Here is a 16,335-nt window from a genome sequence, read left to right on the forward strand (position 1 = left end):
AGGTATGTGGTTTGTTTTTGTTTTGTTTTTATTATGATTTAAATTCTAAGCTGTGGTAAGATACACATAACAAAAATTTTCTGGTCTCAGCCTTATTTAAGTGTACAGTAGCATTGAGTAGATTCACACTGTCGCGCTACCTTCTTCTCCAGAAGTTTCTCATCTTGCAAAACAGAAACAGTCTCCGTTACACGCTCACTCCCCCCACCCCTTCCTCCAGACCCGGCAGCCAGCCTTCTGCTCTCTGGCTCTGTGAGACGGCCATGGCCCTGCCGGACGTCACCTATAGGCGAAGAGGTTGTGTCTGGCTTACGTCTCTCAACAGACTGTCCAGAGCTGTGATCTGTGGCCCATTCACTGCTTGGTTGTTGGTTCATTCCCGTCCCGGCAGCGACGGGGATGGACCAAGGACCCCGAGCCCTGCAGCCTCTACAACCCGGGCACCCTGGATCTGGATGTGGCTGCAGCCCCGCGCGTCGTCGCGCACTCACTGTGACCGGGCACCACGCCGAGCCCCAACACGGCTCCCCGCGTCAGATCCCTGCGTCCCGGTCTGTAGTCAGCTTCGCTCTGTTCCAAGCACTCGGGGCAGAGGGTCGAGTGCTTTGCCCAGTCACACGGCTGGTGCCAGCGTCCCCCCCCCGGCCCCCACCCCAGACACCAGCTTCTTCTCTGGTTTCCCCCTCTTCCCTCTCTGCAGAAAAAAAATCGCTGTTTGGAAGGCCAGATGGAAGAGCTGGGCCTAATGGAAAACACGTTCCTCCCGGGGCGCCCAGAACCTAATGAGGGAGAGCCAGGAAAAATCCAGCGTAATGTTTGTGAAATACCCAAGAGGGAGGGCGCGCCTCCAGGCAAGGGTTCTCGTCCGGGACCCTGTGACCTGGCGCTCAGGAGGGTTTGTCCAGACTGTGGCTTCTCTCTCTCTCTTCCTTTTAAAATTAAGAGGGGGAGGGAGTCCAGGAGGAAGCGATTTTGAGCAGATGTGGCTATGGCGGGGGTGGGGGTGGGGGCTGGGCAGCGGGGCCGGCCACACCAGCCACAGCCCAATGGACACAAATGTACCAATTACATCGGAGCCGCCAAGGGGCCTCCTCGGTGGCACTCCTCTGCTCGCTTCAGAGGGTGTGTGGGGCCGGACCCAGGTACCTTCTGGCTGCATGACCTTGGGTGAGGGAGTGCACCTCTCTGCGCCTCGGTTTCCTGATCTGTTGAACGGGGCAGTCAGGCTTGCGGAAGGAAGTCGGGGGCCTCCCCCGGTGCGGGTGGCTGAGGAATGCCACCTGTGGATGAAGTCGAACTGCGGACGCCCGCGTGGGTCTGAGGGCCCTGGGAGGGCCCCACGCAGCCTCTGGGGGCGTGGGAATTCTAGCCGAGGCTGGGGGTCCTTTGTAGGGGAGGGGGGCTGAGGGGAGGTGCCTGGGGTGTGTTCGGTTCCAGGCTTCTGTGTTTCCCAGGCTGTGGCCCCTCCAGGGCTCTGTCCTTGGAGCCGGTCATCCGTATGGACCCACAGCTTCTGTCCCCGTGACCCTGCCCACCTCACCACGTGCCTGGGCCCCCTGGGTGGGCCGTGGGGATCTAGCTGAGGAGGGTGGAGCCTGGCCCGGTGGCACCTGCCTGCTGAGCCCCGACCTCTTTTGGGGCCTGAGTTTCCCCACCTGCAGAAAGAAGGTTGTTGAGTGAGATGCCATAAGGCCAAGGTTTCAGGGCTGGGGAGGGCAGCCCCCCTCCCTCATCTAGACCCTGTAAGGCTCAGCTCACCCCTCCTCGAGAAGCTCTCGGCCTTCTCTGTGCGCGGGTGCGGGTCGCCCCAGCCCTGCACACCGTCCTAACTAGGGACTTGCTCTGCCATTTGGTTGGTTCCCTTCACTCAGCCTCGATTTGCCCATCTGCAGTGTGGGGATAGTAGTACCTGCCCAGTGACTAATATTGCCCTCATCGTTTTCGCTAACTTGTCCCCCCACCCCCACCCTGTATTTTTAGTACCAGAGGGTACTTGAGCCATAGCTCTCATTTTGGGGACTCTTCTGTGGGGGTGGAGCTTTCCAGAGACCTTTTCTCAACCACCCTTTCCACCTGTCCCTCCCTGTTCTGATTCTGGAGTTGGGGACTGGAGGCAGTTTTTCCCAGGGTCCTCTGTGCTGGGCAGGCTGGGACTTGGGGGCACTTGTGTGGGCCTGGGGTTCATGGGGGTAGTGGTGCTCGTGTGTGTCTCCCACAGTGGCGGGTGGTGAGCCTGATGTAGGTGTGTTTGTGGAATAAAGGCATGCTTGGCTCTGGGGGCTGGTTTAAAAAGTGAGACCAGAAAAACTGTGGACAGTGGCACAGTTAAATTGCTGTGCATCTGGGGCGCCCGGGTGGCTCAGTTAGTTAAGCGTCCGACTTTGGCTCAGGTCATGATCCCCCGGTTTGTGAGTTCAAGGCCAGCATCAGGCTCTGTGCTGACAGCTTGGAGCCTGGAGCCTGCTTCGGATTCTGTGTCTCCCTCTCTCTGCCCCTCCCCCCCCACTCTCTGTCTCTCTTTCTCAAAAATAAAGAAAGATTAGGGGCGCCTGGTGGCTTAGTCCGTTAAGCCTCCGACTTCAGCTCAGGTCATGATCTCACGGTTCATGAGTTCGAGCCCCTTGTCGGGCTCTGTGCTGACAGCTCAGAGCCTGGAGCTGCTTCGGATTCTGTGTCTCCATCTCTCTCTGCCCCTCCCCTGCTTACACTCTCTCTCAAAACTAAATAAACTTTAAAAAAAACAGATGTCCATCTGTTGATTGGTTTGTCCATCTGTCTGTCCATCATTCATCCATCCATCTTCTCCCCTCCCTCCCTCCTCCCACTCACCCTTCCTTCTCCCTCCATCCATCTTCTTTTGGGTACCTGGGGTGAGGAGGTGGTTCTGGGTTGGGACAGGCCTGTCCCTGGATGTCAGCTCTGGTTGGCAGGAGTTTCTGTCCAGCTGGTCCACTGCTGTGACCCCCCCCCCACCATGCCCCAGTGACCAGAATGGGGCAGAGACCCCCCTGGGGCTAGGTTTGTCTTGCCTGGTCTCCATTTGGGGGTGGGCACGGGGCAGAGCTCTGAGCTGAGCTCGGAGTATGTTGGCCTCGAGCCTCTCCGGGTGCTGCGCTTTGTGCAGAGCCGTGAACACGCCGTGGCTGGGTTCCTGGCTCCTCCTTGGATGGAGAGGTCGAGCCAAGGGCAAGGAGGCCAGTTTTAGCCCTGCTGGGCAGGGGCCTGCTTTCTGGGGGACCCTGAATGATGGCTTTAATCGTGTTAGGATTCCAGGTGGGTTGGTCCTTTAACCCACAGGTGATGCACAGAGGCCTGGGCTCATTACTCCCCAGTGGAGGACACAGCTGAAATTTCCTTTAACACAGCGGCACAAGGGGCAGGCTTGACAGAGGAGACCTCGAACATCACCCCTGCCCAGAGGGTGGCGTCTTCTTTTCTCGTTGAGAGGGAAAGCCGGTGTGACCTCACAGGCCCCTTCTCAGGGGGGAGGACACGCAGACGTAGGGGCCGGGTGATGACCACAGAGGCTGCAGTGAGGCGGCTGCAAGCTAAGGGTCCCCTGGGGCTACTCGCTGCTGGAACAGTCAGGAAGGACCCCTCCCTCCCAACCCCCGGAGCCTTGGGGCGGGGGTGGGTGGGGGGCATTAGTGTGGCTCTGCCCACACCTTGATTTGGGACTTCTGGCTTCCAGAACAGTGAGAGAATAGAATGCATTTCTGTTGTTTTCAGTCATCCTTTTTTTTTTTTAAACGTTTATTTATTTTTGAGCGACAGAACATGAGCGGGGGAGGGTCAGAGAGAGAGGGAGGCACAGAATCTGAAGCAGCTCCAGGCTCTGAGCTGTCAGCACAGAGCCGGACGTGAAGCTCGAACCCGCAAACCGTGAGATCATGACCTGAGCCGAAGTTGGTCGCTTAACCGACTGAGCCACCCAGGCGCCCCTCAGCCATCATGTTTGTGATGCTTTGTTCACTGAGGTTCTGGGAAGCTAGCGCACCTACTATGTGCCGGGCACTCGCAGGGGAATCAGCAGGGAGTCAAACCAAACAGCAGTCCTGTAGCTGCTGAGCGGTCACATGCCTTTCTAGATGCTCAAGAGCGGCAGTGAGGGAGGCCACAGGGTTCCCAGTGCATCTGTGTCTCTCCAGCCCGACACGCCGTTGGCAGCGGGGGTGCCACAGACCCCGTCGCCCACGTGGGGCACCTTGGAAGGCTCTGGAGAGCTGGGGGCTTTTCGTGGGCTGACAGCTGAGTTTTAATTCTGAGGCTCCCCCACCTGCCGCAAGCTCCGAGGTCGGTGCCCCGTAGTTACGGGAGAGTTTTGGGCATGTGTGGCGCAGACAGCTGGGCTTTCACCTTCCCCAGAGCTGGGGTCCGGTCTGAAGGCTCCCGGGCCCCTGAAGGAGCACCCCCGCGTCCCCCGCCGCCTCTCAGACACATCCCAGCGCCGGCCTGCTGGAACCCCGTCCTGTCCGGAGCGGACGCGTGGCACGCACGGCTCGGGAAATCTATGGAATGTGCCTCGGTGGGGCCTCAGCGTCCTGCCTGGGGCAGGAGAGGAATGTGGGGGCAGGAGGTTCTGGCCTCACCTGGTGTTGCTGGCACTTGCCCGCACGGGTTCCCTTGAGGAGCACCTGCTGTGTGCCTGGCGCACCGACAGGCTGCTGGGATGGGGGGGGTTCCTCCTCCTGCAGGTTTGGACGCCTCACCAGAGCCACGCGGTGGGCGGCACGTGGGTGTGAGGTCGGGACTGTGGGGCGCTGCCACACGAGGGGCCCTCCGTGCTACCTCTAGGGCGGGAGCGGTAGAGGGCCCCCCCCGCCCCGGGGCCCCTGTGCCGACCTTGAGTGGTCCCCCAGGGTGGGGCCCCCGTGCGGGACTGTGCTTAGCCCCCCTGCCGCGGCCAGCCCCCTGGGGTTCCTGGCCCTCCTCTGCCTGGCTTGGCGGCCCTGGTGTCGTAGTTCGTGGCTTGGATGTGCAAGGCGGGTCCGGGGCTTGGAAGCGTCCCTTGCCACCTGGGTCAGCAAAGTCTTAACCTCAGAGTGCTGTCTCTTCTCGGAGCCCTGCCCTTGCTGAGTCTGCCTCATTGAGCACCTGCTGTTTACCAGGCCTGGTGGCATCGCTTTGCAAGCATGCCTTCCTCCCAGCAGGCTAGGGGAGCAGGAATTCTGGACACGTCCCCAAGGAAACTGAGGCTCAGAGGTGTGAGGCATCCTGCCTGACAAGGGGACGAAGGGTCCCTGTCCCTGTCCCCGGGAGGCCACTTGGCCCCTCCCACCCCAGGGTGAGCTCCTTTCCGACTCCCCTGCCCTGTGCCTGCTGCTCGGGTCCCGCCAGCATCGGCTTTTGCTTGGATGGCCGCAGGAGCCCCGAGGTGTCCTGGTTCTCTGCAGCGCCTGCCTGTAAAGCCCACGGACTCTTTATTTCCCCAGCCCCCGCCCGTGGCTCCTCGGAGCCCTTAGGACAGAATCCATCCTGGCCATGGCCCGTGGGCTTCGCACGACTGTCCTCCCCGCCTGCCTTGTGCCCACTCAGTCACTAAGCACGTGGCACCTGGTGTCCTCTCGGGCTCCTGTTCCAGTGGCGACCTCCACCTGACTCCCCCTGGCTGTCTTGTGCCCGATCCGCTCCCCGAAGTTCTTCCCAATATCCCCTCACCCTCCCCAAGGCTGGGGTAGACTGGGCTTCCTTCTTTGAGGTCGCTGTTTGCTGGTTGTCTGCTCCCTGTGGCACCCTGCTCCCCCCTGCCCCCCATTGGGGCACCGAGACCCTCAGCAGCGGGGCTCTGCCTCATTCGCTCATTTGGGGCTCCACCCGAAGCAGGCACCCCAAAATTCTGTAAATATATGGATGCCCACTACCTTCCCTCTCTCTCTTTTTTTTTTTTTAATAAAATTTTTAAATTTATTTCGGAGAGAGAGGGAGACAGTGTGAGCAGGGGAGGGCCAGAGAGAGAGGGAGACACAGAATCCGAAACAGTCTCCAGGCTCTGAGCTGGCTGTCAGCACAGAGCCCAATGCGGGGCTCGAACCCACGAATCATGAGATCATGACCTGAGCCGAAGTCAGACGCTTAACCGACTAAGCCACCCGGGCGCCCCGCCCACTACCTTCTCTTGATCCTAAAGCCGCCAGATAGGCAGTGGTTTTTGGGGCCGCCATGTCGGATACCTGCTGCAGTCTGGATCTGGTCTGGATCCGGTCTGGATCTGTTTTCAGAACGCCTCCCAGCCAGCCCAGATCCAGGACACCCTCCTGCCATCCCCTGGGTCTCCCTCCCCCTCCCTTACCTCTGTCTTTCACGGAGGTGGGTCCTCGGGTTTTTTTTTCTTTTTTTCTTGTCATTCACATTCAAACCTTGATGATGTCAGCGCTTCAATTTGTTTTTCCCTTCAGTGTTATGCAAATACTACCTTTATCTAATTTTAACACATTTCCATCACTGTGGGGTGAGCCTGGGCACCCCTTAGCAGTCGCTGCCCACGCCCTCAGTCCCAGCGGCCACCAGTCTGTTTTGTGTGTCCCTATAGGTTCGCCTATTCCAGATACTTCCTGTAAGTGGACTCCTCCACTATCTGGCCTTTTGTGACCGCCTCCTTTCACTTAGCATGATGTTTTCACCGTTCACCCGCGGTGTAGCCCTGTGTCAGTGGTTCATTTCTTTTTGTGACTAAATCCCGTTCCGCTGTGCGGACGGACTGGTTTGTTTATTCTCTGGGGCAGTTTCCACCTTTAGGCTGTTGTGAATAGTGCTGCTCTGAACGATTGTATACATATATTTGTTTGAGTCCCTGTTTTCAGTTCTTTTGGGAATGTGCCCGGGTCTGGAATTGCTGGGTCATTTGGTAATTCTGTGTTTAACTTTTGGAGGAACCGCCAAAATGTTTTCCTAAAAAAGTTTTCTTTGAGCTGGCAGTAAATGTGACTGAGGGTTGGGAGGGGTGGAAATTGAGTTTATTAAATAGGCTCGCGGTGAATGAAGGGGGCACCCAGAGTCGCCTTGCATTGGGGACAACCCGCGTGTGAGGACACTGGGTCAGGGAGCCGCTGGGGTGACCCCACTGATGGCAGATGCCCCTTCAGCTTGGTAGCGGGCACACCGTGTCTTGCGGGGGTGGGAAGCCGGCCAGACCGTGGCCTTGGCCTGAGCAGGGTGGGATGCCGCCGAGGATTCTCCAGGGCTGGTTGGGAAAGGTGTCCCCTCCCTGGCTTCTGGAGCCCCGTGCACGGCTCGCGTGAGCAGCCGGCAGAGGCCTGCCACCTCCAGTCGGCGTTTGGTTAGGCAAAGGAAGTTAGAAAAGCTGTCGGTAAATCAGACTTCTCGGCTGCCTTCTGTGACGCAAAATCAAACAGCGATTGGAAGTCCCCCCACGGCGCTTGGAGGAGGGGCCCCCAGTGTAAGCATCCGGCGCTCCGGAGTGCTGGCCTCATCTCCTTGGAGAGAGGGGGCGACTGTTGGGAGCCCGGAGAGAGAGAGAGAGAGCAGAAAGGAACAGGATTTGCGTTGCTGCATCGCAGGCCCAGGAGCTGCTGGGCTCTGAGACGGACCGGAGCAATGGGATTCTGGACCGGGGTCCAGCCGCAGCGGCCACACCTGCCCCTGTCCCGAGGCCGGTTTCTTGTCGCTGGGCTGTAGGACAGGTGCCCTTGGGAGGAGCTGGCAGGAGCAGCTCCTTCCCCCGCCGCCTCCACGTCAGAGCATCACTGTCACTGGGCCGGAGCTGCCGCAGGGAACGATACTGGCGGCAGTGGGACCAGCAGCCCCTCTTAGCTGAGCAGGATTTGTTCCCGTGGTCGTAAAAATTGCAGGGTACATCCTGTCTTGGTGGCCGGGAAAAGCCCACGCGGGCAGCTTCCTGAGGTGCTTGTAGGTGCGCTGGTCTGTGACTCCTTTCTTCCCCGGGTGAGTCAGAACTTTTGGTGGCAAGTGACAGAAGCCCAGGTTGGGCTGGCGAAGGCAGAGCACATGACCGGCTCCGGCCTCGACCGCCTTCAGGCATGGCCGTCATCGGGGCCCCGCTGCGCTCCCTCCGCCCTTCAGCTCTGTCTTCCTGCCGGTTGGCGTCGTTGCGGGGCCGGCGCCTGCCACGACGTGGGCCTGAGAACCGCACGCTTTTAGTCTCCTAGCTTAGCGGCTGGCAGGGCTCGCCTTTTCCCGCTTCCTCCAGCAAAAGTCTCAAGACTGACTCTCATTGGCTTAGTTGGGTCACGTGTCCATCTTCAGCCAACCCCTGGCCCAGGGGATGCAGGAACCGGATTGGCCGGGCCTGGACCACATGACTACTCCCTGAGCCTGGGGATGGGAGGAGGAAGGATGGTACTAGAAAGGAAAGTCACGTGTACGGTGGCGCGTTAGGAGGGGGACGCAGCCATTGCCTCAGATGGGGATCTGGTCCCTCCTCTGACCGCCACGATCTCAGCACTCCGTCCCAGCAGGAGACCTCCACAGGGCGCATCCCCCGTGAAGGGCCCCGGCGCCTCCCTCTTGGAGGACAGCAGTGAGCCCAGGGCAGGGCAATGGGGGGCGTCATGGGAGGCAGCCTTCACCTTTGCCGGCGCATCCAGGCGGCGGCCTCGGCGCCATCTTGGATTTTCCCCACCGTGGGGTGCGCTGCCTGTGTGGGGGGAGGAGGGGGTCGGCCCGCGCCAGAGGGCCTGCACGTGCCAGGGGGCGTGGCTGCACGTGCATGGGGAGGCGTGAGGGCGGAGGTGCCTGTGGGGGCGGGGCTGCACGTGCCCCGCTCTCGCTGCGGGCCCAGGCATGCTCCGGGGAGGGACGGCTGCTTGGGAGGATGGAGGACCCCCCGAGATTTCTGGGCAAAGGCAGATTCTGACTGAGGGCCTCCTGCACCCTTGACCCGAGTCGTTTCTTTGGCCCGAGACGGGTCCCCAGCTACCTGCTTGGACTGGGTGCTTCCCGAGACCTTTGCCCTGGTGACTCAGAGCTGTAGGGGTCTTGGGGTGAGGTCGGCGGGCTCTGGGGGCTGGCGAATGGGGGTGGCGCCCACAGTGTTGGGGTCCCGGTCCCTGCTGAGCAGGGGGCCTTGGATGTGGCTGGGGGGCGCGGCTCTCCCGGATGTGGTGTGTCTGGCCTGGGGCGCTGCCGTCTCCTGCTGGCAGCGGGCGGGGGTGGGGGGGGCGCCCAGCGGCATGGAGGGGTCAGGGGGGCCTGTGTGCTTACTTTCCCTGGGGACCGAAGGACCAGTTAGGGGCCCCACCACGGTCCTTGGAGGGGACGCTGCCCTGTGCCTGATCGTGTTTCTTTTCCGGTTTTCCCTCAGGTTCCTGTGACACGGTGGCTCGTGAGCAGATGAGGAGGACTGGCTTTTAACCCGGGTCGCCTCGAGAGGGAGAGCATTGGGGCCCCAGAGCCCCCAGACGCCCGCCGCCATGTCGGGATCCACGCAGCCTGTGGCGCAGACGTGGAGGGCCACCGAGCCCCGCTACCCACCCCACGGCCTTTCCTACCCTGTGCAGATCGCCCGGCCCCACGCGGTAAGGCAGGGGTGGGGTGTGCGCGCCCCCGCGGGGCCTTCTCTCACCAAGAACACCCCCCCCCCCCGTGAGGCCTGGTGTGGCTCTGACGGTCCTGCCAGGACTCACTGTCCCCCGAGGGAGGCAGGGTGTCATGGCATGGACGTCTGGCGTCTGGAACTTCTGGTAAAATCTCTTAGCTCCCACTTTAAAGTGGGGCGTGATGGAATCCGGGGCCTGGCTGAACTGCGATCTCTGCCTCTCAGTGTCAGCTGGGGAATTTGTGTACAAACATGGAGTGCCTGCTGTATACACTTTTCCGGCAGCCCCGCCTCTCCTGGACCCCTTTTTGCTTTATTGGGGTGACCCCCACGGGGGCCGTTGCTGATAGCCCCTGCCTCCTTGAGCCTTGGCCCTGGACATGTTCTGTGTCGGAAGCCCTCATCTGGGGGTCCGAAGAGCCGCCCCATCCCCCGAGGGTGACCCGCCTGTGGGGAAGGAGGCGTGCTGTCTGCACGCTGGCTTGCACACGGTGTGCCCTGGACCGGCTCTCCTACGCTGCACCCTGCTCTCTCCGTCCCCTAGCGTGGCCCCGTTTCCTGCCCTCGCCCCTCCCTGCGCGGCGTGGCTGTGAGGGTGGGCCTTTGTTGGCATTTACGGGTTACCTGCAGGGTACCACGTCCTTTTTCTTGCCAGGGCGAGGTCGTGGGCTTCCCTGTTTGACCAACCGCCTTCTTGATGAGGGGGTGTGCGGCCTTGTGGCCGCGGCTGGGCCAGAGTCCAGCTCTGCTGGGCCATGTGCGCGCGCGCGTGCATGCGTGTGTGTTGCTTTGTGTGGTTCCTCTTCGTGAGAAGAAAGGAAGTGGTGTGGGAGGGCATTTCCATCAGTGAGCGTGTGAACCCACTGGCCCAGCGGGGAGGGCGTCCCAGACACAGTGGCCTCTTGAGGATTTTGGCCACCAGGACGCTTTTCAGAGCCAGCTGGGCTAAATGGGCGCATTATTGAGCCCCGTTACGAGAACTTGCCCGCGGGTAGAGCCTTTGGTTCTCACGTACAGCCCAGTGAAGGAGCCTCTGGCGGTAGCATCCCACTTTGCAGATGAGGCCACTGAGGCCAGGAGACTAAACCACAGGCCCAGCTGAGATCACTGCCAGGAGGCAGCCCGCCTCAGCTTCAGGGTACTGAGTCCCGGTCCCGGATGCCGCTGTCTGTTGAGCACCTACTGTGTGCCCAGGCTGAGCAGCGTGCTCCTGGGGGGCGAATGTTGTCCCATAGCGTTATGACCTGTATGCGGACTCCCAGCAGCAATGACAACAACAACAGAAACGAGCTCCCGGTTACGGAGCCCTTGCTGCAGGACAGGCGTTCAGTTCGGAACCTTCTACGAGGACAGTTTACTCCCTGCTGTGAATCATCGCAGAGTGGGACTCGTACGCTCTCTATTTGTAGGTTGGGAACGTTCTAGAGGTGAGGAGATTGGTCCAGCGACTTAACTGTTCTGAGTCTCAGTTTTTTATCTGTAAAATGGTGTGACCGGAGTCCCCATCTCTGGGATTCTCGCGGGGATTAAACATGACGATCGTGACCATCTGTATAAAGTCCTTACGGCAGCGCCTGGCCGCGCTCTGCCGGACGTGTCCCTCTGCCGGCTGTTACTCCTGGTTATTGTCATGGTTACTGCAGCTGCCTGGAGGGCTGCCTCTCCTGGGGGCCACTGGCCGCTGCCTCTGGCTTCTCTCTTGTTGCTGGGCCCCTCCTGCCGGATTCTCACCCCTCTCCCTCCCCTTCCCTGCGGCACAGCCTTGGAAAGTTCTCCTGTCCCTATAGCCTCCCCCCTCCCCCCCACACTCGCTGTCCCCCCTCCTCCCGCCTTCTCTCCTGCCCTTTGCCCCATCTGGGTCCTCTCCCGGTCATTTGGGGTCACTGGCTGACCCATAACATCTCCTGTCGTTCCACCGGGGCTGTCGGTGACGCAGGATGTGGCTGGACAGGCCCCAGCAGTCACCACCCGCTCCAGGCAAGAGGCTGAGGCCAGGGGTGAGCGGGGCCCTGGGGCAGCTGTGGGTGGGGGCATTCCTGTCCTTTGCAGTGGCAGCAGCGGGGCCCGAGTCCCTGCCTTGTGCAGGGGTGGCCCAGCCCTGCTTGTCCCCTGACAGGCAGAAACAAGCATTCTGGCACCTCGGGTTGGGGGAACGGGGTCTTGCTCTCCTGGGCCTGTGTCCTGGCTGGAGCCGTTTTCCCTCGGCTGCTGGGAGGTCAGCACTGGCTCTGTAGTCTGGGTGCCCTCCTTGCCCCCTGCAGCCCGTGCCCTCGAACACGTTGCCATCAGCCCATTTCACAGGCGGGGTGAGGTGCCCCCCTTTTCTGAGTCTAGAAGACCAGAGGGTGGAAGAAAGAGGAAGTCGAGGCACATAGAGATAAACGCCCCGTCCAGGAGCCCAGTGTCCCGGCTCCTTGCATAGTAGCTGAGGCAGGACGCTGGGAGGAAGGGGAGGGGTGTGGACCCAGTGACCTGTGACCTTCCTGGGACTCCGTCTTCTCCCACACACACTCCTCACAGGCTTCTCTTGAGGAGTAGTGCCTCCTGGCCCTGGAGGCATCTTCCAGTGAGCCCTGGGCCCGGGGCTGCTTGGATGGCTGGTCCTCCCTGGAGCCCAGGAGGACTTCGGACGTGGCCTTGAGTCTCTGCTCCTTCCCACCTGCTGAGTGGTGCGGGGCCCACGCACTCGCTGTGTGGGGCAGCCTCTGCTCTCCTGCCTGAGGTGCGGGGTTGTGGGTCTGAGCTGCCGTGGAAGGTGGCCGGGCAGCGCGTGCGCCGTGAGCTTGCGGTGCTCCTGCCCTCCCTCGTGGCAGGGCGACGGGAGCCCCTGTCCTTCGGGGCCGCGGGAGCTGGCCGGTCTGTGCTGGCCCGCCACCTGCCCGCTGCGGTGTTCTCGTGCAGACGGAAGGCGTGGTCGCAGGGGCGCTTGCGGGCGGAGGCCTGGCCTCCTGGGCTGTGGGAGGCCCGCGGCCTCTCCGGACAGCGTGTGTGTAGCTCGGGAATTCTACACGGTCTGCCCGGAGAGTCTCTGTGCTCTGCCCTCTCCACCTCTCGGGTCTGGGCTCCCTCCCCTCATAGAACCAGGACTCCACGTCTTTCCCTGCCGGTCTTCCAGGATCGGCGGCCCCGACATACCTTCACTGCCTCACCTTTTATCAGGCTTTGTGTGGCCTTCTGCTCCAAGCCCCCCGGGACCTTCTGAACTTTCCCGAGCTCTTGTAGTTCTCATGCTGGATGAGTGTGTTCGAGCCAAAAGGTGCAAGATCTGACTTCTAGCACTACCCCTTTCTGCTGTGTGGACTTGGGCAAGTTACTTACCCTCTCTGTGCCTCTGTGTAGAAGGTTCTGGAACCAGACTGCTTGTGTTCCTGCACCGCCTTAGTGATACCTTAGTTGTAGAATTTTGGACGAGTGGCCTTACCGCCCCGTGCCTCAGTTTCCCCATTGTTTAATCGAGGTAACGACAGGATTCTGAGCATCAGAGTAGCTGACGTGGGCAGAGCCTTCGCGTGATGCCTGCACGGCATTAGCTCGCACGGGTAGCGAGTAACGACGATGATGATTTTGGTGACACTGTTATCACGGCGGCAGCGTAGCATGAGTACTCTCCTCCATGTCGCTTGTGCGCCCTGACGCTGGAGGAGAGGCCAGGACGCCTTCCCCACAGATACTTCAGGTCTCTCCGTTTGGTCTGTGTCACAGCAACTGCTCAGCTCTACTGCCCTCATGGCTCGAAAGCTGCCAAGATGCCGAGCCCGGCCTTGGGCCCTGTTTCGGACTCCTGCCCTGGATCGGTGCTTATCAGACGCGTTGTGGGGAGACCTGGTCTGCTAGTATGCAGGGTGCGCCGAACCGGTACGTGGTGTGGCTGCACGGAAGCCCCGGCTCTGCGGTGCGGGGCCGGGGTGGCCGAGGCAGGTGCACTGGGATGCGCGTCTTCTGTGCCCACTCGTCATGGGCAGCGGTGTGGGCCTCACGTGGAGCAGCGCTGCCCTGGGTTGAGGGTCGGGGACTCAGGGCCCGCGTAGGCCAGCTGGTGGGTCGCTGAATGCTGCCTCGGGTTTCTCTGCCTTGGCCTTGTGACTCTTCCTGCCTCTCGGTTCTGATTGCTGGGGGGTGGCTCTGGGTGGTGTTTAGCCCCGCAGAGAGGCCTCTTGGGAGCCCCCAGGCTGGGTGCTTTATCATTCCTTTAGTATTTAGTAGGCGTCTCATGGGCCCGTCCTCCTGTAGACCTTGGGAATGGAGCTGAGGGCAAACCGGAAGCATCCCTGCCTCAGGCAGCTGGTGTTCTCTTGGGGACCACCACTGAGCAGGGGAGGAGGGGGAGGGAAGGCTGAGGCTGTGGGGGTCCTGATTGAAGTCCGGAGCCAGGGAAGGAGGCCTCACTGAGAAGCTGACGTCAGAATCAAAACCTGAAAGGAGCTAGAGGGCCAGACATGGCGAAATGTGGTGAAGGAATGTTCAGGCAGAGGCAACGACATGCGCAAAGGCCCTGAGGTGGGGCCTCCCACCTCTCCAGGAGGGGCCCGTGAGTCCTCTGCCTGCCCTGTGCAGCTCTAGACGTTTCCACAACGCCCCCCCCCCCCTGCCAACCAACCGTGGGTGAGAAGCCCTATCCCAGGAGCCTGCGAGGGGCACCCCTTCTCTCAGCACAGCCGCAGGGAGAACCTTCCTCCAGCCCCTCCCTCAGATATCTTCCAGAATCTAGACCCAGTTTGGATTCGACCTGAGGCCTGGAAACCCCGGCCCCTCTGTTCTTGTGGCCCCTTAGGATCTAGCCACAGACAGGCCAGAGGGGTTCTCTCCTGGTTCAATGGATTGTTCACAGCTCCATGTCACCTTTCTGGGGGGTTTGAGGGGCATAGTTTATGGGCAAATCCCAATTTCCAGTGTCAGAGGCACCACGTTGGGAGAGGCCGGCAGAGGTGGGGGGTGGGGGTGGGGTCTCACCTGGAGACACTTTTCCTCCCCTGGTTTTCCGCGCGGCGCTCTGCGAGTGTGTGGCAAGGGCAGGGCAGGCCCCTTCTCCCCAAGTGTGCTTCGTTGCTGTCCCCATTTGGGGGGTAGATTCAGCACCTGTCAATCTGCCCCTGACCGTCCCTCAACAGGAAGCCAGCCTGGCCTCAGTCCTGCCTCTCGGAAGTTCCCTTCCTTGCTGTGTGACCTAGGCCAGTCACTTACCTTCTCTGTGCCTGAATTCTCGTGTTTGCGTGGGACTGTGTGTGAGACCCGCCACGTGGTGTTGCTGTAAGGAATTGAATTAATTAAAATGTTTAAAGCGTTCAGTGGCAGACACACACCGGCAGTTTATGAACTTTGGGTATTATTATCACATTGTTGCAGCACATAGAGTTCTTGGGCTCGGAGATGGGCTGGGAGGCTTCTAGCCTCAGTGTGGGCTGTGTTCAATCTCCTGTGACCGCAGTGAGCCTCACCCTGGGTCCGTTTCTCGGGGTCTCCCCGATTCTTGCCTTCCTGTGGAGCCTCCCGATGCCCTTGGGGGTCCCTGGCTCAGCCCTGGAGACCCGCCTCAGATCCTGGCGTGGAGTGTAGCGGGGATGCGGCACGAATGGACCCCCGAGACGCTCCTGGGAGGGGCTTTGCTGATGAGCGCATCCCGCTTGGCTCCTAAACAGAGAAACTGAGGCCGGAAAGTTCGTTGAGGGGCCTCTCCGCCCCCACCCCTGCTGAGGGCCCCGTGTGCTGCTGCCTCTTCCTGCCTCAGTTGGCAGTCGCGGCGCGGTCTCGCCGAGGCGTTGGATTGTCTGTCTCCTGAGGCAGCGGGCTGCCTGTCTCTCTGCTTTGCTCGTTTTGCTTTCGTGCAGAGAGGCGGGTAGAGAGCGTCCCCGCGGCTTCCTCCTCACACCTCCGCACGTGTGCCAGCCTTGCCAGCGCTGTCCCCAGGCCTCTGCCCCTCCCTCTAGGTCTTTCTCCTGCCTCCTTCCTGCCCCTCCATTCGCGAGCACCGGGGGCATTGTGCTGGACATCACAGAGCGTGGGGGGGGGCCGTGCCTTTCTCTGCCTTCCGGAAGCTGTCTGTCATCTTGAGGGGCATCTTTGAGAGTTAAAGGAGGGCTAGGGGTAGGAAGCACGGAGACCTCCGTCCATCTGCTCCAGCACCCATTTCAAAGATGAGGACACTGAGGCTCAGAGGGTCTGAGTGACAGGGAGTTCCCCCAGCCCCAGGCCTTGCAGCTCTTCTTCCCACACTGGGCTTCTTAGCGTGTGCAGCCTCTGACGTCGATGGGGCTCCGTTCATTCCATTTACCCACCTTTAGCCTTTAGCATCTCAGCGTCTTACGTGCTTGCTTTGGAGGGTCTGAAACGCACACTCCCAGCACACCTGCCCGATACCTTCTGACTGTCTTTGCAGAAATACCTGCCTAACAAAAAAGCCAGACAACAGAAGAACGAGAAGAATGACTAGGTTTTTTTTTTTTTTTTAATGGAAAACTCAGACTTAAGGAAGGTGCCAAGAAGAAAATAAAGCATGCGAGGGGCCACTCTTGCTTAGCCGTACCTGTGTCAGACATCACTAATTGATTGCCACACACAGTGTAACTGAGTGTTCCAGGCAGACAGAGCTAATCGATTTGCATCGGTACAGTGTGAAGCTGGCCTTGTTTTCTCTTTTGAAAGACTTGTTTTTAAGCCTTTTTTAAAAAACCTTTTAGTGTGTCTCAGATCAGAGTGTAGTTGATAATCAGGATACGTCTAATTTGTTAGCGTTTGGTTTTCCCCCAGGTGGTGGGGGTGGTAGATGGCATGTAAAGGAGGCTGCCGTCTGAAATCTGTCCTGACTTTGGTCGGGGCCTGTGTAT

At 60.3% G+C, this 16,335-nt stretch overlaps 1 protein-coding gene across 21 annotated transcripts in view; it reads left to right on the forward strand.

Annotated features, from left to right (window-relative positions):
* Positions 1-16,335, forward strand: part of NCOR2 (nuclear receptor corepressor 2) — a 210,906-nt gene that overhangs the window by 57,835 nt on the left and 136,736 nt on the right. For all 21 annotated transcript variants that reach the window (XM_039241454.1, XM_039241364.1, XM_039242237.1 and 18 more), the window contains one exon: positions 9,281-9,494. In XM_039241454.1, the coding sequence (XP_039097385.1) occupies positions 9,390-9,494 (105 nt within the window). In that variant the 5' untranslated portion in view covers positions 9,281-9,389. The remainder of the gene's footprint in view (positions 1-9,280; positions 9,495-16,335) is intronic.

Source organism: Hyaena hyaena, unplaced genomic scaffold (genome assembly GCF_003009895.1).
Source record: "Hyaena hyaena isolate Hyena2069 unplaced genomic scaffold, ASM300989v1 scaffold_0, whole genome shotgun sequence".
In the NCBI taxonomy this organism is placed as follows: Eukaryota; Metazoa; Chordata; class Mammalia; order Carnivora; family Hyaenidae; genus Hyaena; species Hyaena hyaena.